At 45.3% G+C, this 27,508-nt stretch overlaps 1 protein-coding gene across 4 annotated transcripts in view; it reads left to right on the top strand.

Annotated features, from left to right (window-relative positions):
* The window catches only part of LOC134067623 (AT-rich interactive domain-containing protein 1B-like), a 144,175-nt gene that overhangs the window by 6,768 nt on the left and 109,899 nt on the right, over positions 1-27,508 (top strand). For 3 of the 4 annotated variants that reach the window (XM_062522992.1, XM_062522995.1, XM_062522994.1), the window contains exons 2-3: positions 11,210-11,407; positions 21,915-22,103. In XM_062522992.1, coding sequence (XP_062378976.1) covers positions 11,210-11,407; positions 21,915-22,103 — 387 coding nt within the window. The remainder of the gene's footprint in view (positions 1-11,209; positions 11,408-21,914; positions 22,104-27,508) is intronic. The other variant, XM_062522993.1, reaches the window with a different exon arrangement.

Consider the following 27,508-nt stretch of genomic DNA (forward strand, 5'->3'; position numbering starts at 1 on the left):
TCTTGAGCTGGAGGGTATTGATGGTAGATAGATACAGGTAGATAGATAGATGGATAGATAGATAGATACTTTATTTACCCTGAGGGAAATTTTAGACAGAGCGTACATTTTTGATGCACTTTATACAAAAATGCAAATAGGTGTGTCCAGGCAGTTTCTTTTCAAGGTAGATTTTTGTATTGTGCACTCAGGAGCTGAAATGAAAGAATCAAATAGTTTATATTGTATATGAATAAATAGCTTCAAGAATGGATGATTTTATATGCATTAAATGCCGCTGATAATGTCATATTGGGGAAAAAAACAACTAGTGTTCGCCTTTAAAAATATGAATGCTGGGAAGGGGTAGGTCCTTTTGATGAACACTGTAAAATAAACACAGAAAGGGTACTATAATGCCAGCTGTATGTCACCAGCTACTGTGTTTACCGTTTTGTAGATCACATTACCATAATCAATAGCTGAGGTAACAGAGTGTGCTGCTGTCGCTCATCGGAAAAGTTAAGACAGGCACTGGGTTTTCCAAAGTGTTTTACATGCGGCTCCATTTCTGGAGCCGAAATGGATGCATCAGTGGGATGAGACACCCAATAGACTCCTGCGCTTTTAGCTAAATGAGGTTGACTGTGAGAGGGGGTTGAGGGTCACTGCCAAGCACGATGCATCACGGTCCTCTGCTGTCTGCGAGGACGAATGATCGACTTTGCCCACTTTTAAAAGGCGACTCTTAAAGAATGGCGTCACTGCCGGCTCCTCGGAGCTCGGGAGTGGACAGAGCGTATATTTTTTTCATTTGGTCTGACACTGTGATTGTGCGCTGTGTGTCAGGGTCAGTGGCAGCAGAGAGCGTAGCTCTGGAAAATGCTGAGTGAGGTGAATCGCCCGGTGACAGTCCATCGTACATCCTGCAGCGTTGGCTGGCTGAAGAAGAAAAAAATAATGCTCCCCAATGTACAAAGTTCTCTCTTTCTCTCTCTCTTTCTCTCTCTCTCTCTTTCTTCTCTTCTCGTCCCAAGCTAAATACTGCCGCTTTGCTGTCCTCATTGTGAGAGTCCTTCTGGTTGACCTTCCCCATTGCAAATCAGCACTGCTCTGTCACTCAAGTCATTAAGCATTAAAGATGAATTGTTTCATTATGCTGCTCCTGCAAAAAAAGTGAGATTTAGTCCAATTAGTGTTAATTAAGAGTGTGAGGACCAAGAGGACTTGGATTGCCCCTGGTTCTTAGGGAGGAGCAGACCAGGGTCTGGGTCTGGGGGTGGGGGTGGTTGGAGGGCAGAGAGGCACGGCTGTTATTTTAGGAGATGACTTTTGGGGACAAGGTGTTAGTGGGGGGGTCATAGTGGGCTCTCATTGACCTTTCCCCTCACACGCCTATTCTGTTGAGGCTGTCTTGTTAGGGATAAAAGAAGAAATATGCGCCAAAGGTCAGGTTGGCGGTGTTATTTTAACCAATGGGTGGTAATTGTCATTCCATAGTAATGTTGATTTAAGCACTTTGTGACTAAGAGGTTCCTATTTGCCCTGAATGGCCATTTGTGTCCGCTTGTAGAATTTTGTTTAAACATTTTGTTGAACTAGAAATAGTGGTTGACAAAATTACATTTGGAAGCCTAGATATTTTTTCTATGTTATAACATTGTATAACATTCTTATGGTAAGACACAGATAATGTACAGGTTTGTTAAACACTGGATTAAGCCACTCTGCTTTGATAGAAAAAAGCTTCCACTGACTTACCTCCTAACAAAAGCCATATCCTACTGTGTAGTTATGTGGAATGAGTTACATTCATGGAGGACTATACAATACCAAGCAGCTATGTATTGTAGTACTTTACCTAGAAATATTGTAGACTGTGTATGATTGTGTATGTGGTGGTGCAAGGTGGCCTGCCGACACATCTTATATCTGTATGCGCAATATACAGCCTCCATTTATTGCTCTGGGTCTTTCTCAGCATGGCATGTGCCCCATCGGGCTAAACTATGGGTCCTGTGTACATCAGAAGCCATTATGCATAATGGCCTTCCCCGCGTGTCATTCTCTGCATGTTATGATGCTTATTTTATGACTGCTTACATATCAAATATTTAAATAAACAGAATAGGGGCTGGCTCATGCCGGAGGGGAGAGCCATTCATTTCCTTCATGCATACAGGCGGCGTAGGGAGAGGGAGAGGGAGAGAGATAGACGGCAGACATGGGGAAAAGAAATGCTTCGCTTGCCTCCAATCAAAACGGTCGAGGACGTTTTTTCGCTTACGCCCAGCAGCAGCGGTGGCAGCGGCGGCGGCAGCAGCAGGGCCATCCGTCAGCGTTTCTCCCCAGCCGGGGGGATGGACAGGCCCTGGTGGCTCATAAAAAACCGGCCCGCTGTAGTTGTGAATATCAATCCAGCAGCCAAGGAGACCGGACGCAACAGCCGGAAAGCAGAATGTAACACAGCGCTGTGTAAAAAAGCAAGTGTGTGTGTGTGTGTGTGTATGTGTGTGTTTGAGAGAGAAAGACAGAGAGAGAGAGAGAAAGAATTGCATGCGAGATGCGAACGGAAGAAGTAAAAGAGGAGAACTGATTTATTTGTGCGTTCCTCGAGAGCACACAACAAGGTCTGAGGCCCCGGCAGAGCTGTGCCTGTGCTGCGTTAGTGGGAGGCCCATTACTGTCAGGCTAATCTTAAAATAATTAATTGAGAAGTCGGCGGTTTTAAAGAGTATTGTAATTGAATCCTAAATTAGGCCTGGGAAAGAGGACACGTCCTGCTTTTTTTTCTGCACACCAGCTCACTCTCTCTCTCTCAGTAGTAAAAAACGTGATTATTTGCGACGGGAAGGAGATGTACATCGGAGAAAAGAATGAAAAAAATAGGCATATATTATTCATTTTTTTCTGTTCCTTTGATTTTTTTGACTGATGTGTTGTGAATTGTGATAAGATCCATGCTTTAAGAGAGGATCATTCTTTCAACTCGAGCCCCCTTCTTTCTCTTGTAAACAAACAGGAGTTATGTGAAGTAATAAAATAAGCACAATGAAATGCATAAATTCAGTGGGCATTGTTAATAATATCTGAACAGCACAGGCAGCATAGCCTCCATCATCCCATTTCTAGAGGAGCCACTGAAGTGAGATACCACGTGCCATCCTTTCAGATTTCAAAGTTCCTGTCTCACCTTGACAAAGCACGGTTATTTGCTCATTCTCTGTCCCTCTTTACTGTTATTTATTCCTCCATTGTCCACAAACAGTTCTTCAGTAGGACACAAGTATTGCTTGCCCCCAGCGCCTGTAGTGTGTTGCCTGTGTTCCTTGATGGCTGTGACTGAGGGACGCGTGTGGAGAGCCCGTGGGGCATCACAATGTGCTTTCACTTAGACGCTCTGCACTCCAGATGGCTCCGCTGAGAAGCTCTCTTGAAAAGGAGAGGAGGTGCTGGAGAGAAAGAAGAGGGGGAGAAACGCCCTTTGGATCAAAGCTCAGCCCCAAAAGCGCTCCCTCCATAAAAGTGTGCCTCCTGTATGGCTCGTGGAGAAGTCATCTTAAAAAAAATGGTAGTATTGAGTTTAAGGTCAAACTGAGGTCTTTCTCTCCACTGGGGAATGTTGTGAAGTTTTGTCAAGAAAGACAGATGGTCTGTATTTTGGGGTAGTCAGATGTTCAGTGACTGCACTGGACTATTGTCTTGGAATATATGGAGCACCTCCCTGCATCAGAAATACAATTCGTTTCTGGAAGTGTCAGAGTTGAATTAAAAATCTAAAAGTTAGGCCATGTTTTTGTTTTATAGTTGGTGTTTGTAGATAATTCTTTGTTGTTTCAGACAACAAGTATGTGGCAAGAGGCTCTGGTAACAGTATTTTGGCTTTGAATTCATTTCCCACAAAATTGTGGCCTTCACAGGATCCATAATGAAAGCTGCATTTTACCTCTGAGTTTGGAAGGTAATTTTTCCAAATAGTGTGCATGTTGTTAGTTCGAGCACACTGCCATGAAAATAGATGTAAAGGGACGCATCATAAAATTACTTTTTTTTTTCTCACACAATCCCCTCTCCAGACCACTGTTTCTCCACAGTGCAAGTGCATGTGAGTGGTAATAGTGGTTGGAGTGAGGGAGAGAGGGGTCTTTTTCTGGACATGCATTACCCTTGGGGCCAGGACTCATTGATTGCAGAGTGCTGGTCCCACATGTTCACACCTGGCACCATGATTGATTCGGAGATCTTAAGAGATTGAAAAAGGCCCAGCCGCTGCGCTCCACTGCGGGGTGGCCTTGAGAGGTCAGGGGGTCAAAAGCAGCCCATATCCAGGGCACCCCCAGGTCGACGGGCCTATTCTTTGTGGGGCAAAGGCATTAAGAGGACAATCAACCCTCAAGAGCCCCAGCCCTTTGGCCACTCTCATTGTTCCAGCTCGAAGTCAGTTACCAGCAACTCATCAACCCAGAGCATGGTTCGCTGAGGTGTGACTGAAGCCTTGAGAGGCTGCACTCTGCTTGTATTGCCTACTTCATTTTCTCCTGTGGTAGATCCAGGCAATCAAGCATCATAGGAAACACCAGTGTATGATGGGTGTGGTAGTGGAGTTAGTTTTGGCATGTGTATGTGTGTGTATGTGAGTGTGGATGGAGGGGGGTGAATTTAATGAAAATCAATTCTTTCTAATTAACTTTTTAAATTTCCTGCTGAGCAATCGGGGGAGTCATCGCACAGTCCAATAATGAAATCAATTTGGTTAAAATTGTTTCAGTTGACTTTTAATGAGTATCTAATAAGTACTGAAGGATAGAAGGTCAGAAAGATCTGTTTGTTGTTCCTCCAGTGATGGGTCGCTGTTCTGTAATAAAATGGATAGGCCCTTGGCCAGACTGACCTCCAAAACCCTGGCCAGGGTTATGTTTCCAGTGTCCTATTGACTGTGCATTTTGACTGAACCTTCACAGTGGTTCAGAGAGCTTTACTTTGTGGTCGGAGAACTTCAATCTCACCTCATGGTCGCGCAGGGAATTGAATGTTTGCGGGCTGAGCCATAGAATGGCTTGTTTTGTATTTTAAAAAGCGTTATTAAAAAAACAGGCTGATAGATGTTGTCAGGAAGTGTGTCCAGTGGAGCTCTCAGTTGTAATGCCCCTCTCCTCCCCATGAATATGTTTATGCGTTTTGTTCTCTCTAAATTCACGCAAACGAGCAGCCATTGTTAATTCATAAACACACTTGGTAACGCAGTCTCGTTTACAGTTATGGGAGCTGTAAAGCGCAACACGAGGGCCATTTCTATTAGCCTGGGTGATTCCCCCTGAATATGTTAAAAAACGGATACATATTTAATAGCCACATTTCCACCATAGCAGTAGAGAAGGTGAAATTGGTCAGACAAAGCAGAACATCTATAAGAGCCTGAAAAGAAAATGTTCCTTCCAGATAAACTGCTTTCATTGTCCCCCTCCTTGGGCTTGCTGAAGGAGGCACAGTTGCCGTGGTGCAACTCCCAGGCCTCGGCCTCATGTTGTTGAAGTGAAACTAGAATGCATTCCTCTCGTGCCACGGCTGCCCTCCGCTGAAACGGCTCCACAGTTGGGCCTGGCTTTTTCCCATGCTCCTCTCTGGCGGAGGCCTGTCACTCTCACATTGTGCTCTCGGGAAACGGGGCGGCTCCTTACCGGGGCCCCGTCTCTCTCTCTTTCTCTCTCTCTCTCTCTCTCTCTCTCCCCCTCTCTCTTTCTCTCTCTTCTTCTCCCTCTCCCTCGCCTACGATTCCGAATGGCAGACGTAGGTCAGCCGAACCGATCGTGATTTGCAGTCTGTGCATCTGGCCGTGTGGGGGCGGACACGGGGCTGGCATCTAATTAACGCTGAGGGTGAGCTGGCGGGCGAAGCTGTTGGTGCGCATTAGCACGTCGGAGGGGAAAAACTGGTTTGTTGGCATCGTGTTTTTTTCTCTCAAGGCAGGGAGAGTCGTCCTTTTTCTCTCCGTGTCTTTTGTTTCTGGATGTTTCTTTTGCTTTGTGGTGCTCTTGAGTCGGCGGCTGAAATGCAGCTGGTTTGTTTGTTTGGCTTTTATTGTGCTTTGTTTGGTTATTTTTTTTTCTGTCTGACAGATTCACACGTGGTATGATTTAAGTTGTTTTGTTAATAGTCTCTGTGAGGGTTTGGGGTGGAGAAGAGGGGGTAGGAGAGATCCTCCACAGACGTTTCAGCTAGAAGTTGTCTTCAGACATCTTCCCACCCCCAGTCCCTAGCCCCTGTTTCCTCTCTCTAATGACAACTGTGTGCTTGGCGTGAGGATTACAATGCTTGCCCACTTTCACAAACACACGGGGGATATGTTGTAAACACTGGTGTCAGCCATCGAGGGCACCCTTATCGTTGGCTGGCCTGCTAACTGTACACAAAGGCAGAGCAATTATGCACATGCTGCCAGGCACAATGGCGCAACGGGCTGCCACATGACAACGGCCAAGCATGCTCTCTCTCCCTCTCTCTCTCCTTCTCTCTCTCTCCCTCTCTCTCTTTCCCTCTCTCTCTTTCTATCTCTTTCTCATTCTGTCTTGCACTCTATCTTTCTCTTACTTCGTCTCACACTGTTGTAATTTCACGTGTCCTGTTCATAACTGGCCGTCATGGTAAGCTGCCACTTAAAGGCAACTGCTAAAAGCCAATTTACAGGACCCTGAAATGATTTTCAGACCTCTCCCTGGAATTTTGGTGACAGAAGTTTCACACAGAATTTTCCAATGGTACGGTAAGAGCTCAGGAAGACACTAATGCTACTGCAACCAGCAATTAATTTTAAAGCCTTTAACCGGCTTTATTGCTGGCGAGGAGGACATTCTTGTATAGCAAGAATTATCTATGGTCTTTTTGTGTGATTTCTAGCTTGTAATATGACTGTTTTCACTGTCAGTTGGACTTATCTGGTTCACGTCTGGTTGCTATGCGGTAACGCTCCTGTTCCGTTTTTGATGACATCAGTATTGTCTTTGCTTCCATGAAATTAATTTTCTAATCTTCATCAGCAGCGGTGTAGAATTTGCACATGTTAATGAGGATTCCCTTCAGTTCCTTCCCGTTTGCCCATTTGTGATTCAGGCCTGTCCACTCTGAGCCGTCAATGAGGGGGTGTTTACGACTCTAATTACGGTGTCCGTTTTTGAAAATGTCTCTGGCTCTCATGCACCTGGGGAGCGGTGTTTGCAGTAATGCTTTATTTCACTGCAGCCATTTCAGAGTATCAGACACCAACGGTGACGGGTGACATTTTGAATTTTGTCGATGGCTTCTTTGCTCAGCTTTTTGTCATTGATTTTCTGGCACTATGAGACGCAAGCCTCAGCAGGAGCTTTTTGTACAAACTGAACACCTATAATCCCCTCCTACACACAGACACACGTACGCACGCACACACACACACACACACACACACACACACACACACACACACACACACACACACACACACACACACACACACACACACACACGTACGCACACACACACACACACACACACACACACACACACACACACACACACACACACATAGACACACACAGACACACACACACACACACACACACACACACACATACACAGTCAGGAGTACACACATGTTTACATACACCGCAACATTATAATTATTCTACACATCATGTTCACATCACCTAGACCTAGACTTGACTTCCTCTTTTGTTCAAGGAAAGTTGCTAGTATACGAACAAAAACAAATCTCGTGGTGTGGTGTGGTGTGGTGTGGTGTGGTGTGGTGTGGTGTGGTGTGTGTGTGTGTGTGTGTGTGTGTGTGTGTGTGTGTGTGTGTGTGTGTGTGTGTGTGTGTGTGTGTGTGTGTGTGTGTGTGTGTGTGTGTGTGTGTGTGTGTGTGTGTGTGTGTGTGTGTGTGTGTGTGTGTGTGCCCATGTGTGTTCTAGTTTTCTTAATTCATTTAGCAGATGTTTTTATCTTAGTTGTATGTGTGCTCTCAGAAATTGAGCCCCTGACCTGTTGTTAGCACATTCGATTATGTTTCAGGAGCACCGTGCACTACAGGTATTAATGTGTGTGTGTCTGTGTCTACGTGTGTGTTTATGTGTGTATGTGTGTATGTGTGTGTGTGGGTGAGTGCATGTGTGTGTGTGTCCTCTTTTATGTTTGTTAGCATTATTGCGCTGATGAGCTCCTTTATTATGTATAATTAATTTGATGCAGACATACACATCTTGCTATGCAGAGTTTAAAAAGTTAGGGAAAGATATGCATGTTTCTGCAGGTCCATTATAAAATTATAGCAATAACCATTTCCAGATTAGCATTTCATATTTATTTCATCTCAATATGCAGAGTATTACTTCCTAATCTATTTGTTTTGTTTTTTTGCAGAAAGAGTCTTTCTCTCTGCTGATTAACATCCCTAGCACATTAAAATGAAAGGAGCTAAAGCATTTTGAAGTCATAAAATCAGTCACAACAACTCAAAAGACTATTTTATCAAATTTAGCAGTTTTATACATGTCTAATTTCCTCCTTGTTCCTTCCTTAATAGCTTTGTTTTTGCAATATTCTCACCGCAGTTTAACATGCAGGCGAGGTTCATGAATTCAATTTCAAGTTTATTAGTAGACATGGAATTCTCTGCGCCTGCCTAATGTAAGTGAAAATATATCACAAAAGATATATCCCGCTGCTTCTAGACTAGATACCTCCACTACAAGCTGTACAGGTCCATTATCATTCTGTAGTGTCTGTAAATACCCATTGAAATGTACACTAATAATTGGCTATTGAATGCCAACACCTTTGAGGGGGAAAAAAGTACTTTTATTTAGAACTTAGATTACGGCAGCATTTAAATCAGAACGGTCTCACTGTGGGAAGTCAGGATTTTCTGACAAGGCCCTGGAATCTGATAGCATTCCGGGTTCCTTCAACATTTTCTTAACAGCTTGATATCATCACTCAAAATCTCTCTCTTTCCCTTCTCCACTGAGCCCCAACCCTCTTAAGGTTCCCTGCGTTGAAGTCTACGGCACTCATGCACACATAATCCTGTCGGCATCCCTGCTGCTGAGTATGATACCGCTTACAGTTTCACTCATGGCTGGCTGAAGGGGTTGTAGATTAAGTGTAGGTGTCCAGACCTCCACCCCCTCGATATTGCTTCCGCCTATCACGCCTCTTCTCTTACCCTCAGTGATGCCTATCACATTAATATCACATAACCACTTGTTGACACTGTAGATGTTAGTCTATGCACACAAATGTAGTCATTGTGAGCAGGATGGTGAGGCTTGGCCATCTGTGGTGCGTGTCAGCATCTGGGTCACCTTTCGCGGACCGTTTGCTCTTTTCACTGCCGGTCCCCATGACCGCTTCACCACGTACAAGAATTTGGCAATGGCACAGAGAGGAGGATCTGCTTGCCTTGCAGTCCTGCATTTTTTTGGCACACCCCCCTGCTTGAGCGAAGGCTATCTGAGGAGGCGACCTGAGCCTTGCCCCATATTGCGGGTGGCACAGTGCCCTGGATTTTTTCCCCTTAATTCATGAGTGGAGCCCTCCAGCTCCAGATCACACTCTAATTAATGGGCTAGAGTGGCATGCCTGATGGCAAGGAGGGGCATCCAGAGAATGTTTTGTCCATTTTGTGTGTGTGTGTGTGTGTGTGTATGTGTGTGTGTGTATGAGTGTGTGCGTGTGTGTTTATATTTTTAAATAGCCGAATTCAAGGGAGCCAATTTTGACTGTTGGTCCAAAACAGTCAGTAAATGACAACAGTAGGCGGCGGAGATTTAGTCTGTCATAATGTGGTTGCTGAAAAATGTTTGATGTCTTTGCAGCGTTGTGAAAATTTTCATCTTTTATACAGACAAATAAACATAAGTGTATGTTTGTGTGTTTCCTTGGAGAATATTTCTGTTCTTTCTTGCGACACACTGATGTGATTTTGAAAGGCTTAATGTGTGTGCAGGACTTCACAAGTGAATCTTGCAAGCAGATGGCCAGGGGCTGTATGGATGAATCCGTCATTGTTCCCATATGAAGACAGTATGGAGAAATTACTCAAGATGATGATAAATGATTGAGAAATTGTACAAAGAGGAACAGAGTTGGGCTGTGTGGAGACTGGGGGCTGTAGCGGCGAGCTTGTAGGTGGGAAGGCAGGCCGACTGGAAAACTGTTGTGATACGGCGGCCTACTTTCAAACCCTGTGAGTCGCATTTGTTTCCGTCATTTTCCAAGTGAAGGTGGTAGTGGAGACATAGAGGCCCTGTCCCTCTGGCAGTGGGTGAGAAACCCACAGTAAATCCTGCTTAATCTGGAAACCAGTGACTGGGAGGGCAGAGTGCCTGACCACACACACGCGCACACACACACACACACATACACACACACACACACACACACACACACACAGATATACGTACGCACACACAGACATGCATGCAAGCTCGCTTACTCACACACTAAATTGCTCAAGCACACCTGAACCAGGCAAATCAGTGGAAACACATTTGAGGAGAATGACAATGGGCTTCTTGTATTTCCCATTTCTCCCATGGCTGGCAACTTGGTGTTGGTGGCAACCCACCAGGTATCACCTGTTTAAAGGGTGTATAAGGTTCTTTCTTTATTGCCCATTTACCGTCCACAGCACAATTGGTTGTGTTTGTTCCTTGACATTTCCCCGGCATTGTTCCGTGATTAGGCCTGGCCGCCTCTAAAACCTGCTATTCTCCTTCGCTCAGCGGGGCTGGAGTCATATTGAGTGGAGAAGTGGAGGTATTGTTCAGGGAGGTGAAAGGGGGAAAAGAGAGAGAGGGAGAGGTATGGAAGGCTGTGCTCGGCTGAAAAAGACAGTGGGAACAAATGCCATAAATCATCCGTGATCCAGCACAGCGGAGCGGAGACATCAGACCTGACATAATCTGCCCCGCCGTGTATTCCGCGTTTTGGGTGACGGATTAATGTTAACCTGACATGCTGGAATTTTCCTGTTGACTCACTGGGTTAAGGGAAGGAGGGGAAAAAAAACCTTAAAAGAACAAAATACTCGAAAGGAATAAATTGGCCCTGGCAAATCTTTCTTTTCGGGCACTTCTATTTTTTTTTTCTGAGCCGCCTTCCACCTCTCTATTCCAACAGGGGCTCAGCGCTGTCCTATTCTCACTGATGGTGTACTGCGGTTGGCTCATGTCCTCCTTTGTTCTTGTTTTTGCAGGTGGGCTCCATGGACTTCATGGTGATGAAGCGCTCTCAGCTGTATGGGATGGGCGGGAGCAACCCCTACTCCCAACAGCAACAAGGCGGGCCCTACCCCAGCCAGCCATACGTATCGCCCGCCTCCCACCGGTATCCAATGGGAATGCAAGGGCGTGGTCAGCTTGGCATGGGTGGGATGCCATACCCCCAGCAACAGGTATGTCTTTGTTGGACTACATACACCTCAATAGTCACTAGACACATTTTATGTCTGTACTGTAGATAACAAGGCACAACATAAAATTATTTTGAATGGTAACATTTGCCATTTCAAAGCGCAAAACAGTTCCAGCTTGCATCTCAGTTTGAAAAAAGTATGATATAACTGAATGATTTAGTTGAATATTGGAAAACATACTTGCAGTGTCTGTTTGCTATATTCAAATGTTGCATGCAAAAGGCACCATCACTTGTCATTATGGTAAGTGTCAAAGTGAAGAGGGGTCATGCTTCTCATTTGAAATGTCCTGAGTCCGTTCCAAGAGGTTTCGTGTTTTTAGTATCAGGCTGCCAAGCTGCACTCTGTGTAATTCTGTCCCTGCATATGGAGGTGTCATTTGAAATCATCTAGCAGCTCTTGGCAGCTGAAAATGGCTGCTTTTCATGTTTCCCATTCACAGCAGAGCATTAGGATGGTGTCAGGAGTACCTATAACCAGTCCAAAGTGGTTGCTACTTAAAAGGGATGTTTGATACAGTTTGAGGTTGCCTTTTCAAACATGTGTTGAAATTTGGAAGAAAGCTACTGTTTGCTCCATGTAATCCATGTTGTTCTGAGTGAGAGGATCCAGACTGGCGCTCTCTCTATCCCATCACTGGAGCAGGCCACGCTATTCTGGGCTGGCAATGTCCCCCTGTCATGGAGCTATATTTAGCCAGGCCTGTTGGTCTGAGCTTTAATGTCTCTCCTGAGAGTTCTTGGCACAAATGGCAGGACCTCTGACTTAGCCAGCTCTCTCATGAACCCATTGGGATGGATGGGAGTGGAGGGAGAGGGGGGGAGGGAAAGAAAAAAGAACCAACCTCAGCCTAGGCATTAATAACATATTCACACCACACTGTTTCATAGCCCGAATGCCCATAGCAGTGAACCTACTTGAAAAGGGGTTTGGAGGGGGGGGGGGGGGGGGCAGTAATGGAAAGCAAAAGTAATCAGGAACAGCCCTTGCGTCCTTTTAAAAGCTATTTTATTATTTACTCACCCGTTTTTTATGTTCAATATTAGCTTCCTGCATGGATTACCATTGTTTTTTTGATTAAAGCTGGACCCCAGGGCTTTGGTGCACTGGCGGTAACACCACTAGAGGAGTCGGCAGTCCACATTAGAGACTTCCTTTTTTATAAAGGGCTGCTCAAGGCTGCTTCTGCCTCTCCTATGACATCAGTGTGAGCCATAGGGAGGCACTGGAAACAAAGACGGAAGTGATTTCTGCCTGTAAAACACACACACACACACACACACGCACACACACGCACACACAAATGCACACACACGCACACACAAATGCACACACACATAAACACTTGCACTAAACAAATCCCGTTCTTCTGCAATCAAGTGCATTGCAATGGGGAGTCAGACCCATAGACTTGGCAGTCACAGAGCAGCCACGCAAAATAATTAGAGAAATTAGTTGTTATCCCCGACTATGGCCAAGGGAGATAACTTCTAAAGTTATAATTATCTAGCGCTGCCATTAAAGAGAGAACATGAGACTGTAATTGCGAAACATAACTAACCGAAAGTAATGAGTTTATAACAAGAGAGATGGAACGGTTTGTATCATTTTATGTGCTCTGATATGTCTCATAATGCAATGAGTCAGACAAATGGGGAAGAAGGGAGTAGCACATCCATCTCAGGGATAAATGTAAACAGCCAAGGGGAAAAAATCGCTTCAAACAATTCCCATCTAATTTGATCCAGAGGCCTGCCTGCAATTCTTAGGAGCTTGGGAGCTTCCACAAATGCACCTGGGCTCTTCCAGAGGACTGAGACAGTACTGTCACAGGCGCCTGTGGGTGACACAAATGTCCTCCATGCTGCTATCGTTTCCTGCCAGTGTCCGTTTCCCCTTGTGTCCTACACTGAGGCTGTGCTCTGTGGAGAAGACCGAGGCACAGTCTGCCTGAAGAGGCACATGCTACCAGTGAATACAAATTTCTTCATGAAGAAAAAAGTGAGCAACATTCTCAGCAGTTTGACTGGTTTAGTGAGTCAGGGGGCAGAAAACTTTGACAGAGAATTTGCATTCATTAACCAGCCTCAGTGAGCACACCAAATTCATTTTCCTACGTCTGTAATATTCAACTCAAGCCAGCAGAAAAACACAGGAGTACCCCTCAAAAAATCCATTTGTCAGCAGTTGTATCAGCCCGTCTCTCTGTTTTTTTTTTTTTTTCTTTTTTTAAACAGACACTATAGAATCCTGACAGGCTTTGACCTGTTCTCTGAGGAGTGACAGTGTCATTGCACCTGCCTGAATAGGCAAGGGAGGGAACAGCAAGGATTTGAACCTCTCGTCTGGTTTCCTCTGTGAGGATGTCAGAGTCGCTGCTGTCACCCACAGTGACAGGCTTGTGGCAGAGCATTTCCTCCAGATTATCCTGCTCTCTTGGGGCAAACACGCTGCCCTACCAGAGTGGTGCTGGTGGCTCGGATCATTGGAGCGAGAGGCATAAGAGGACCCTTTTCTCTTCCAGGTATCAGAGTCACTGTTGCTTCCAGGGCTTGCTGAGCCCTAGGCCTCCTCAGGTAACTTCCCCCCTCTTCGTCATCAGGCCCACCGATTGAAGAGATGCTCTTGCTCTTTGTGTTTGCATACCAAAATGTGGCAAGTAGACACTCCAAAAAGATAGGGGGAAAAAGAGGAAAAATAGCCCTTGAGCAAATTCTGAGATCCGTTGAATCAGATAAATGCTTCCCGCCTCTGTGTGTAGAGAGAGGGAAAGAGAGAGAGAGAGAGAGGGGGTGGGGGGGGTAGCGGGAGAGAGGGAGAGGTAGAGGGAGAGGTAGAGAGAGAATGAACAAACAAAACAATGGGGACCAACATGAAGGACCTGACTGATGACAGGATTTGGGCTTTTTGTGTGGAAGTGGAATGAACTTGAAAGTAAAAAGCCTGCCAATTCCACTGCAATTTCCTGTGATGTCAATGTTGGCAGACAGAAAGGAAAAGAATTTGAAGGCAACATTACCGTTTGATGTGAAGGCAAGCAAAAAGATTGCCTGTGAAATGAAAGAAAGAAAATGTGTCAACAAGCCAGGAAGAAACCATTACTGGTCGTCACTGCTTGTTTTTACCCATTTGGCTAAGTTAATAGAATCTAACCATTAAATTGGAGAGGGAAACATTGCCTTGTCCACCACTGTTCTTTTCTTTTACAATAAGGGGCTCTTTCCTTTTAGCTCTCTCTCCTTTCTGCTGGGAGTCTGAGGCAACTAATGGGTTTTTATTGAAAGAAAGACCTGTAGCTGCCTTTACTGTACACTCAGTCTCCACCCCCATCACCAGCCACACATTTAACCTTGAAGCAAGATGTTCCCTGAGTGTTCCCTTTCTCCTACCTATAAAAAGTTGGGCGCTCTTCGCCAAATGGAATCCCATAACCTTGTGCCAAACTGTATTGACAATCTGGAATTAAAGCTGTAATTTATTACATTGATTGGGTAACTCTTCCATCATGGTTAGGAATGCTCTGAGCCAGCTGAATCACTTAGGAGCTAAGACATTGTCTTTGAGGTTAATGTACTGTATGCTGGTCAGCTAGAGTGATGGCTATGAGGAACGTATAAATTACCAAGTGCTGCAGACAGGGAGGCTGGGCAGATGGGGGGAGGTGGGCTCTTTGAAAGGCTTTTGAAATGTTGGAACCAGGTCTTCAAAGTCCCCGGTACGTCTATTCGTTTGCTCTGGGACCCCAGGCATTTCTCAACGACAATTAAAACAGGAGACATTAAGGGCAGGCAGGCAGAAGAAGAGGAAGAGAAAGAGGAGAGGGAGGGAAGAAAAGAGGACGTAGCCTCGATATGGTGGCTGATTAATTAAGGTTTCTCTTGCAGCAGAATAGATGAAGTTTCAGGATCAATTAATTAGTGAGCACCCAACGAGCATCAATGGCTCTAATGGCCTGCTCTCATTTGTAACTTTTATTAGCCTACAGTTCTATTGGCCAAGCCAATCAACTTTGGGAAGGGAAACACCTTACATCCATTAGATGCAGATAAAATAGTCCATCCACACCATCCCTTTCAAGATCGTTCATGTTTATGGAGCATAGTTTGCCAGCTGTTTACCATCTGATTTGTTGGTCATCTCACTGTTTGTATAAACTGTTCTATTCTATTTTTATTTCTATTCCTCCTAGCTGGTGAGAAACGTAGGGATACAATTATTTTTTCACTGGCATAGGTCTTTGTAAACACACTAACATGACTACTGTTCTCTGGCTATATGTGTCCGGATTAGTTAATTGAATGTGTAGGAGGTAGATAGCACAAATGTTGATGTTTTTTGACGAGGTAATGACAAAGGCTAATTGTCACTCTATTTGTGAAATCTGTGTGTACAGTATGTTTCCCAAACTAGATATCTCTTAAAACAACTTATTTTCACTTGTAATGAAAGCCAGTGGAAGGCTCTGCTCCATTTTTGCAGAAGGAGAGAGAGTGATGTATATTTGTGTGTGGAGGAGGTGGGTGAGGTGGGGTGGGGTGGTGGGGCTGGGTGGGTTGAGGATGCCTTATGACAGTTAGAGAGATTAGTTTCTCCTGTAATTGGCTGTCCAAAAAATTCATCTTCATTTCCAGCGTGATCACAAATTCACAAATTGATTTTCCAGGGTCACTTTTGCAGGATTGGAGTTGCTATTGCTGTGTCTGCCCCTGCTGTGAATGCTCGCTGTTTCTAGAGGAAATGTTGTCACATTCTCAGCTTTCAGATCCAGTATGTCTGGCTTTTAGTGGCTAACTTTTAGCCAGTTATACATGTCGGCGCCTTGTGCCAATATCAGACCAAGTCTAGCAAGCATTCCATTTTTATTTCTCTGTTCTTCGCTTCACGATTGCAAAATTAACATCTAGGAAATGTGTTGAGCCTGTAAGTGCTGAAGTGTATGATTGAATTTGACCGGTCAAAATATTAATGCGGAAGTATCTTAAATTATAGACATTTGGCAGACACAGCTCTTTTTTTTTTTAACTCCTATGACTGTGAACATGTTTTATGGTGAAGTGTAGTATAATTCTATGTTCTAATTTGAACCACAAATTACAATGTGTGGTGTTTGACCATCAATATGTGGTTAGCAGTCACAGTTAAAGTTCAAAGTGAAAGAGATAATTGACATCACATACTTTAAGTGTCACATACTTTAAGTTAGGCTTGGAACACTTCGGTGATTTATTCACATAAAGGTCTCTGGCTTGTCATTTTTGCCGTCTTGTACTATATTCTTACTTTGTAAAACTATATTCAAAAGAGCGTTGAAAGTGATTCCAGCACATTACGTGAGGGCAGAGAGTCTTATTTTCCTTCTGCTCTGCATGGCTTGCCATTTGTTTCCCCATTGTGATATTAAATTGCGCTGATTTCCACACAACAAGCTTTCTCAACATTTAGACTCCGGCCAACAGAACCACTCTGTCCATGGGTTTTTCCACTTCTTCTGGCTCCAGTCTTAAGTGTGGGCCTGAAGTGTGCTGATGCTGGGGATTGTGGTTGCGCTGTTCCCTGTTTGGCAGTCAAGTGAAGCCTTTCGCAGCCTTGCTGCTGGGATTTGAGGAGACTGGGAAAGCCTCCCATCCTTTCACTGCAGGATCAGAGGCTAAATTCCCTCCCAAAGATGTAGGCTTATTCAGGATCCACCAGCAGAATGAGACCCATTTTCTACACGTGAATCAGAATTTTCTCTTTCTGGATCCTGTTTTTTTCTTTCTCTTGTGTTTTTTTCCCTTTCTTTCATTTTTCCCCTACATTTCTTGGCCATGAAATGGGGTCAGGAGTTTAATGGGGAAAACATTTGAATTGGTGGCACTAAACCAGAGCCTCGGAGCTGGAGCTCACACATTTTTAGAGAGCATTAACCCCTGGTCCTCTTTCAGCATCTCTATTGGAACAGTGATGGGGCAATCGCCACGACAAATCTGGCCTGCAGTAATGGGCGTGTTAGAAGCGGATGCTGTCATTTTTAGCTGCTGATTGAAGCGTGTAAATGGCACAGCAGAGGCTTGATGCGTCTGCCCAGCTGAGAGTAGACACGAGGGAGGTAGAACGACAGGGGTGCCCAATTTAGTGTCTAAATGGGACACAATCAGGGCCCTTTCAAGTTGGCCTCTCTAAGGCCTGTTATTTTGGATTTATCATAAGAGAAGTCAGTGTCTCCCCATTTCGATGTTTTAGTGCTTAGTTTCAAAAATAGAAGCTAGCAGCTTGCGTCCGATGTCAATATATTTTTTGGTAAACGGACATTAGCTGCATAAGAGGGTGAAGGACACTCTACCCCATTGGTCAGGAAAATATTAACGACACACAGTTAGGAGTCTTTATTCAAGATGTTACTTATTATTATCATGTAACGTTCTCTGCACTACATTTAGGTCACAGAAAATAAGCCTTTTTCCTCCATATCAGTCTTGTCTTGATGTTAAATATGGCTATTCATCACCCTGTCATACAGCATATTTTTCTCTGCAGTGGCAGCTCGTTGCGCGTTGCTCGTGGCGACTCCTGTTAGCATGGCCGAGCGTTTGCCTCACGCTTGTTACTTCGCTTTGTTTGGCCGAGCTCTCCAAGGGCAGCTCATTCTTGAAGTGTCAAGTGGCTTGTGTGCGCAGAGGGGAGAGGGGAGATCAAACGCGTCGAGCCGGGGGTTAGTCACCTTGCAAGAGTGGCGATGTAATCTCTCCTCCCCTATGTTTAATCATGAGGAGAAATTGTTTATCGTCTCCGAGCCGCGCATCTCATTCGGGCCTGCTTGCAGCCTTCTGCTTTCAGCAAATTAAAAGGGAAATGTGGGGTTTAAAGAACACTTCTCTCCTGGGTATTCCCTGAGCCTGCGTGTGCCAATTTGAAGTGAAGTGTTGGTTGATCTGCTCTGTCTTATTTCGTTACTAGCAGGCTTAGTGCAGCTGGAGGAAAGGTTAATCTATCTATATTCAGCAGTCACTACACTATGAAGGTCCCTCTGTGCCAGTACAGAAAAATACTTTATTAACTTTATTAATGCTTTAATTTCAGTTTGCTGCACCTAGTGTAGTCAACAAATGAAAGTACATAGATTTGTAATTCAAATGAAACAGTTAAGTTCGAGGACTTATCCAATTTGTCCAGTTTACATGCATGCTGTATTTGCACTGTATATGAAATCTGATTGAGACCAGAGTAAATACAACAGATTGCTCAGATAAAGGCTCTATACATGGTACTCTGTGTGTCGTTCCCAATAGCCAACTGCGACTGTGTCTTAAGTCGAGTCCGAAGACTCTGAGGAGGGGCTCTTCTCTTCCCATCCGCCTCGTCACTGTGCACTACTGGTCAGTCTTGTCAGGTGCCATGGTGGATCAGTGGCGTCCCTTCCTCCCCTCTGCATTCGTCACACTCTGATGCTGATCGGAGCCGAGCGTGGCCGAGGCGTTAGCCGCAGGAATCCGCTAGTGCTAATGCAGCCCCCTCAATATTCCTGTCATGTCCGTGTGGAGTGCTTAATGCTCCGACGTCTCTCTGGTTGGCTGGCTCCATATGTCATTCAAATGGGGGACCTGTGCGTTGGCTTGGGACAGACACGCAGCCAGCCATGGCACTCAGGCGATAAAATTATGAAAACTCCGTGCTCATTGGACCAATTGAATAACAAGCAGTTTTCGCCTCTGATCGGCCTAAATGCTCGGAACTGGTTGCTTATAGAGTGATGTGGGTAGGTGATGTTGCTATGTTTAAGGCTGAGCAGGTTTTTGAGACAGCATCTTTCCTAGCTTGTGTTGGTGTAGGTCTAGGGGGAAAAAAGCCTGGTCTTGCAGCCAGATGAGAAATGTGTTATGGGCCTGCTATTTGGGGATGGCAATAAATCCTTCTGTTACTATTGTTTTCCTTCAGTTTTTATGTGTGTAATTTTTTCCCTGTGTTTTTTGTTATTTTTTTCTCTGTTTGTCTGTTTTTTTTCATCTTGTTTTTGAGCGTTCCATTATTTATGCTGCTTGATATTCAAGGCCCTTAAGAATTCTGAAGCATCACTCTAGGTTTTAGATTAGAGTCTGACCTGATTCCTCTTCTTTTCCGTCAAGCTATTTTTACACCTTCAGGAAGCACACCTGAACAGAGAGGTGAGCTTGCTTTTTCTGTTCTGTTACCCCTCTGGTAGGGTCAATCAATATCATTACACAACCCTGTACACAGACAGTGCTCACATCTCTCCCTATTTACTGGAGCAATAGTGCCAGCACCATTGAACCCACTAGACCATTATCGGCCAAAACCAAGATCTACAACCGTACTGAATCAGCTTTGTAGATTTTTTTGATTTTTTTTATAATAGCTTGGTCCTCGTCTTGGTCATATTCAATTCCAGCTACTCTCACCGGGTTGGGGATTCTGAGAATAGGAGGATTGGACCCCAGTGGTTGTCATGGCAAAATGCAAGATCACATTGACTGCTAATCCTGCTGTTGAAACTATAACCTATAAGAAATGAGCATTAGTGTGTGTTTGCTTTCTGTGAAGGCCATATATGAGTCTGTGTGTGTGTGTGTGCCTGTGTGTGTGTGTGTGTGTGTGTGTGTGTGTGTGTGTGTGTGTGTGTGTGTGTGTGTGTGTGTGTGTGTGCGTGTGCGCTGTTGTGAACGAGAGTGTATTTGTGTCTTGTTTTGTTTTGTTTTATTTTATTTATTTCAAATTTGTTACAGAAATGTGTGCAGGCAGACTAACAAGTGTCTCATTAGGCTGGTGAAATGCTGTGAAATCAGATGACTTGGCATTGGGGTTAATAGCCTATCTTTGCCCATGCCAGCAGAGCCCCTCCATTCATTAGAGCATGCAGCCAGCCACTGTGACCTCCTCAGCATGTGTCAGGCCCACACTGAAATATTGTGTCTCTCTGACAGCCTTTCGGGGAGACACATAAATGCCACATAATCCTTTCATCTGACAATCGTCCTGATGGTGTGACAGCATTCTGTGTAAGCCCGGGCAAAGAGCGGTGACCAAAAATAACGCTATGCTCCCGCTGAACAGCATCAGGGAACATATTTAGGCATTTCCCCGAAAGAGCAGTCAGTCGGTCAGGCACCAGCGGGTCATGGGCTTGGCTTTACATGCCATGTTTAACGAGACGCGGCAAACATCTTTGGCGGGGATCGGAAAGCGCTGAAATCAGAAAAAGAGACACAACTGGACAGCCCTTTGCTATGATCTGCATGGCTAAGCCCGCATTTCTAGGCCCCAGTGACCCTCGGAATAGCCTCTCGTGGAGTGTTGGAGAGGCAGGCCAAGCAGCTGCTCATTAGAAAGTGTTACATAAGAGAGAGCAAGAAGGCAGTGGTGCGGGGGGGTGGGGGCGGCGGCTGGGCTCAAGTGTTCGCCACAGCTGTATTTGACGGCATGGCGGCAGCGTGGGGAGAGTGCATTCCAAAGGCAACACCAGATATCTGGCTCGACTTAAAAGACCTTCACCTCCCCTTGTCCCAACCCCCGCCAAATGGAGGAAACATTGAGTCGAGCGTCTAGCCTCGTGTCTCCGCCGGGCCCAAATGAGACTGGATCAGACCATAGAGAATGACAATAAAAGGCTCAGCCAGGGCCGTTTTTGTGTGTGTTGTTTTTTAGTTGTTTTCTTTTTTTTGTCTCCCCTTTAATCACATTGTGTAATATGTCTGATGAAAACCACTGGCTAATTGACTGGTTATTGCTGGGATTAGTCAGCCCGGCGGTATTGTAAGGCTCTGTTGCTCATTGTTGGCAAGCCCCTCTGCCTCCATTCATCTCCTGTCACCATTGTGGCATGGATTCCTTATCCGCTAGTCCATGTCTGTAGTCTGTTGACTGTTTTGCCAATTAGGCTGTATTGGCACTTTGGCAGTGCACAGGACCTGAAGGGTTTGCCACGTTCCCTGCTGCTTTGTGACCTCACTTTGGCACGAGGGCTCTGCCAGAACACTGTAGCACTGTGAGCAGCAGGCTGCCAGGATGACGTGTCGTGTTGGACAGGTGGGAACATCATTCCAGTGTAAATAAAGCTCGCTCCCACGCAGTTTGCACAGCTCTCAACACCCCACACCCACCACCCCCGCACACACATTCACACGCACTCCCCTTTTTAACAAACTCCACAGGGAATTTTGTGGATCCAGTCCACCCCACAAAGTGGCGTGTGGCTCCTGCTCCTGCAATAGAAACTGTTTGTCTCGTTGTCTTACAGGCTTAGGAACTGTTTCCTCTCAGAGTAGAACTATGTCGCAGATGTCTTGATAGTACAGCGTTAATTTCGATTTCATGTGTTTTGTTTAGCTCTATTGCGGCACATGGTTTTAAATGGTCATGCTCCCTATGGTCCTCTTTGACTCGTAATGACTTTACAGTATAATAATCATTTCTGAGTACGATTCAGTGAATCACTATTTACTAACTGAACGATGTACAGACTCTTAGTGACCGTTCTGTTTTCTCTTTTCAGCAGGTGCCTCCTCAGTATGGCCAGCAGGGAATGGCTGCATATTGCCAGCAGGGCCAGCCACCATACTTTAACCAGTCCCAGCAGCAGCAGCAGCAGCAGCAGCAGCAGCAGCAGCAGCAACAGCAGCAGCACCAGTCAGGCACCCCAGCCCAGCCTGTGTACCTGCCACCCCGTCCTCCACCACAGCAGGTAAGAGCGCCGACCGCCGTCGACCCCCTCCTGATCCTGTCCCTTCCATGGAAACAGTGGGCAGAGAGCAGCTCGTGGGCCAGAACCTCTGATTACTTGTCCAGATTATTCATGAGTTCTATTTCTGGCTGTTTCCTACTCGGTACTGCACACTCCCACTGTTTCAGACCACAAAGGCATAACTCTGGCTCACCCTCTCACACCAGGGCTGTCATCGGTGTGGCCAGAGGGGCTGGGGTGGGCGTTGGCTCAGAGAGGAATGGTTCTCCAGTTTATGATAAGCTCACAGATGGTTTTGTTTCCTCCAATGGTTTGCGCAAGTATGTGGAGAAATTGCCCTATCCCATTTTTCCCTTTTGATTTCCACATGCTTGCGTAGTAACATGACAGTTTTTGTTATTGTGTTGTTGACACTGGCAAATAACACTGGTTTCCTATTGCTGGTGAGCACATACTGCGTGTTGTACTGTCCCACTGTTATTTATGTGTATCCTGATGCAAAACACAAGTATGCTGGTGTGGGAAGACAAGCAAATAAATGCACATAAAAACATCCCATTAAAAATGTGTGGTTGAGTCCAGAGAGCGTTCGGCCTAGAAGAGGGAGTCCATGTGTTTCTCGTTGTCTCTGGCGCGAAAGGAATCTGCCCATCTGAAGTGACCTCTGTTGGCCGACTGGAGGGAACTTGGCTGGAGGAGGCAGCTCTGGAGACGGGGAGGATGGCGTCTCTTGCGTCAGCCACAGAGGGGGGTGGAGAGGAGTGGAGCGCTGCCTTAGGAGCTCTTGAGGTCAGCGTGAAGGGGTGGTGGCGGTGGCGGTGGTGGCGGCGTGGACTTTATGAACTTTGGGAGACCTCAAACTGGCCATGCAGTGTTCAGTCCGAGCACATTTAAAGAATGCAGAGGGTTTGTGCAAGGCTGGCCATGTGCGAGAAGCCATTCTGGCTCTTGAAACTCGCCTGGCCTTTCCTGTCAGTGTTGGACTCTAGGTTAGTGCTCTTTTTCCTTCTTCCTCAAAGGGCGATGGCATTAATCAAATCCAACTCTTTATCTTTTTAGTCCCTCTCTTCCTGGCTGCCCATACTTAAGGGCTGATGTAGGTCAGGCAGGCTCCAGGCTATTTGTATTCAGGAATAGTAAATTATCCATGGGAGCTCTTTGTGGAGAGAAAAGCTTGACCTTTGGATAACACCTTGGACTGATCTGGTTTATACAATTCTGCTGGAAAAAAAGTAGTTGTTCGAGTCGCATGATGATAGCAGTGCTCCGCTGGACAAGGTAGACGCAGTGTATTACCCTTGATTCCTGAGTCATTTTTCAAAGAGGAATAAGTGCCTGCCTTCCCTGGCCTCCCGCTCAGAGGGCGCCATCTTCAGCCTGACCCAGATTTTATTGACCCACATCCTTTTTTTCGGTGAACTTTAAAAAGTCATCCCTTTATGGCTCCAACAGTTTGATTCCAGATTTATTGGCTCTGCTGCTGCCTCCATTAACCTGCACTACGCAACAACCTCCAGTTGGACTGAGCTGTTCAGTTTCCTGTACGGTTTTGTGTATGCCATTGAACCTGAAGCTAAATTGGAAAGGGGACAGTTTTACTTTACAGTCACATCAAGTTTAATGACAGGGGTGTTATATTTGACAGCTTGACACTGTTACCAGTGCAGGGAATGAGCTTTTTCTGAACCATGTTGGAGGTTGTAAGATTGGTGCTTCCACAGACTCACTGAAGCATGGCTTGATACTGGAATGACTTACCTGGCAATAATGTTTGTCTTATATTATTATGACCTATAATGTATCTATAGATGTATTTGTATTTATATAGATATAGTCATAACATCAATATATTTCCCTTATATAATAGCGTTCTGCATGTAGAGTATGTTCTGTAATACAAAATAATTAATACAGACTTTAGACTAATAGTTTCAATAATGTCAATAATGTCATTTCTAAACCTTGGTGAGTTTATGATAGTCATACAGAACATACACAATGTGAATTGTTCTATAAGAATTCTGGATTTGACTAGATTCACTTTACAAGAGTTCTACTTCTGATCACCTTGACTTTTCACTCCAGATAAAAAAGATATGGTCAGTATTCAGCCATGCAGCTATGCAAGAAAAGAATGCCTCTAAGGAACAAGGTTCTTTATTCTGTGACCTACTCAACGATGCATTAGCCATTGTGTACCGCTCTTGTAGAAAGCCAAACTTGTTTCAGTTTTTATTACCTGAAGACTTGCCCTTAAGAGAGGTTGCGGAAGTGAAATGTTTCATTTCGGTCCTATCCAGACAGATTAGACATGGCGTTTGACATGGTTCGATTGGGGGACTTGGCTCTCCTAAGACCTACCGGTGTCTGTGCTGATACAGAGTCTGCTCTTTCTGCCTGACCTTTTGTTATCTTCATAGGAAGCTGCTTTGGTAAGCGAAGGAGCCAGGTCCAGGGTTTATACCCATGGCCACTCACAGGTCTTATCTTCATGGGGAAGCTCAGACTGGGACTAGCTGTTCCAGGTTGTGGATTTATTTGTCCTGCCGTCCGTCTCAATGGCTTCAGAAACTCTGCTGGGTACTGTGTTTTTGCTCCCTGAAAAATGCAATTTAACCACCACTTAGATCAGATGGAGCGAAACCAGCAGAATTTTCAATGTAAAAAAAATAAAACAGGTTGGGAAAATCCTGTCAGCAATGTGCTCAAATGCCTCGGATTTATTTACATTTGCTAACGAATGTGACCTTTTGCCACACGTTTGTTGTGGTGTCTGGGTGCTTTGTTGTGTCTGGTGCGGGTTGTTTGAATGACAGTTGCAGCAAATCCTATTTTCTCCTTACTTAAAGAGACCAGCACTGGCGAGGCTGCGCTTAGCAACTGGCTCTTTAATCTCTGCTGCTGTTTCCTCAACGACCTCTGATTGTTTCCGCACGCCTCCCTGTGATTGGCACGCTGTCGGCTTTTTACGGCACTTCCAGGACGCGTCTCGACTGATCCAAGTAGACCAGGAAAGAGAAAAAGAGATGCCCACAGGCAGGAAGTGTGACTGAAGGAACAGGGCAAGCTTTGTTCCTGAGATAAAGAGCCGCACGGCAAGGTGGCTGTAAGTCCTGCCGAGTAGCGAACACAGAAATCACAGATGGCACTGGAAGGGCCTCGCTGTCATCCCCGGTGCTAATTTAACTCCACAAAGTGACTTTTGTGTCGGTTCGCCTCTGTTGTCTCAGTTGCACGGGGTGTCCTATCATAGACCTGTTCCCGATATCAGTCAGTGCCCTGAAAAAAAATAAAACACCCCTGAAAAAGAACTCTTTGAGAATGTCCTTACCTTTTCCCTTTCACAAGCTGGCAGCATCAGCGGTGTTCAAACACAGAACAGAAAAAAAGACAGAAAAAATGGCGAGACAAAACAAAAAAACAAAAGAGTTGCGTCAGCTCAGAATTCATCAGTGTTCCTCAAAGGGATGTGACAGGCCTTTTTCCCAATGTCAGCTTCTCAGAAAAACCTCCTTTATTCCAGATGACGGAAGTCACATTCACTAACCTGCATTAAAAAATAGGGTTCTGGCAGTATGGCTGGAGTTCCATATGGCAGCTTTACAAGGGGATATGCTCATTACAGATATGATTGTTATGTCTTCCATCATTATTATTATTATTATTATTTATTATAATGAAGATTATTATTATTTATATTCCTGCATTTTTTTGCAAGCAATAACAATATTATTTTGATTTACTGTGCCCTCAAATACTGTTTTTCAGTGCAGAATGAAGACATTTTGGGAACAGAACTCAGAAAGGATTAAACTGTCTCCATTTAAAAAGGCTTTTTTGTACCACATTATTATACACATTATACACATTTTTGTAAACATGAGCTCTGTAGTGCAGCAGATTGGATTCATGGAATAGTTGCGCCAGCTAAAGAGGCAGAGTGCTGCTGCGTGATCGGCATCCTCCTCGCTGCTTGCCCTTGTGTCTCTGCTTGTGTATGTGCGGGAGGATGTAGCCACTCGGCCCCCAGAAGAGTGAAGCACTCTCAGGCCGTGGAGCCCTTTTTCCTCCCCCCAGACCTGAGTGGTGGGGCGAGTGGAAGTGTGAATTGTGAAGAGCGTGCGTGCGCATGTGTGTGTGTGTGTGTGTGTGTGTGTGTTGAGGGGGTGAGGGTGGAGGGGTGTACGTCTGCACAGCAACAGTCAGGGTCTGCAGTGGTGGAGCCAGCTCCGTTCCCTGTGTATTCAAATTACACAAGGTTAATTAAAACGCTGTGGCATGCGCCGGCTGCCCGTCCGTATCGCCTTCCCCACTCCCCACGCCGGCATTTTTAATCAGCGCCCGGCGATAGCACGGCCCCGGACTCTGGAGGAGGATGCTGCGGCTGCCACGGCGACGGGGAGGAGAGGCAGGGCCATTCAAAGTTCAATGTCATTAATTGGTCAGCATTTGAATATTAGCTAAGAACCCGCTTAATTAACTGGATAATAAAAGCTGGCCTGGATGGGAGGGAGAGCGAAGGAGAGAAAGGTGGAGAGGGGGAGGTGGAAGGGGTGGAGGGGAGCGGGGTTAGTGCGGCAGGAAATAGAGGGCACATCGTTCGGAGAGAGCCGGTCTCGCCGCGATAAGAGGGACCCGTTCGTGTGAAAGGTCTCGGCACTGTAATTTGCGGGAGCTGCTTTTAATTGTCATAACCTTTTAAATGGCATAGTTTATCGGAGTCCTCTAAATGTCCTGCTGTAATGCTGCCAGTCCTGCAAGAAAGAGTGGCACTCTCCCCAGCTACTGCCAGCACCCAGTTAGATGCATTTGAAAAAATAATATAGATGTTTTTTTGTTTGCTTCTTTTTTTTCTTTTTTTTTTAAAAGAACAACAAAAAAACTCAAAGGTGTTTTTTTTTGTCTTCTGTTTTTCCATATTTTTTTTCCTGGTGTACGGTGTACCATCGTCCTTTTCGCCTCGGTGCTGCTGCATGCTAATTGCGTGCCGAATTTTTATCTCCACCTTTCTATTTGTGTTTGTTTGTGCTGTTAGTGCATCTCAAATGCAGATTTGGATGCTGTGGCCAGCCTTAATGAAGCTGCTCGCTGAAAAGAGGGTTAGTATTTAGTGCAGTGCTTTCCCTTGGGGCCTCATTTAGTAAACATTTGTAAAAACGCTCCTAAATTTGTCCTTGCGCATGCACCGTTCTGGCGCACACCGACTTCTGCATTATCAAAGCCCCGATCGCGCTGCGGCGGCGGCTATTGTTCCAGCATCGCCTGCGCAGAACAAGGGCGACGTTTGCATACAAAACGGCCCCAACGGGGAAGTTTTGATAAATGTGGCTTCTCGCAGGTAATTATTCATGCACGGTTCTCCTTCGGCGAAGCATAATGGGCCACCAAACAAACAAAGACGGAGA

Source organism: Sardina pilchardus, chromosome 20 (genome assembly GCF_963854185.1).
Source record: "Sardina pilchardus chromosome 20, fSarPil1.1, whole genome shotgun sequence".
Lineage (NCBI taxonomy): Eukaryota > Metazoa > Chordata > Actinopteri > Clupeiformes > Clupeidae > Sardina > Sardina pilchardus.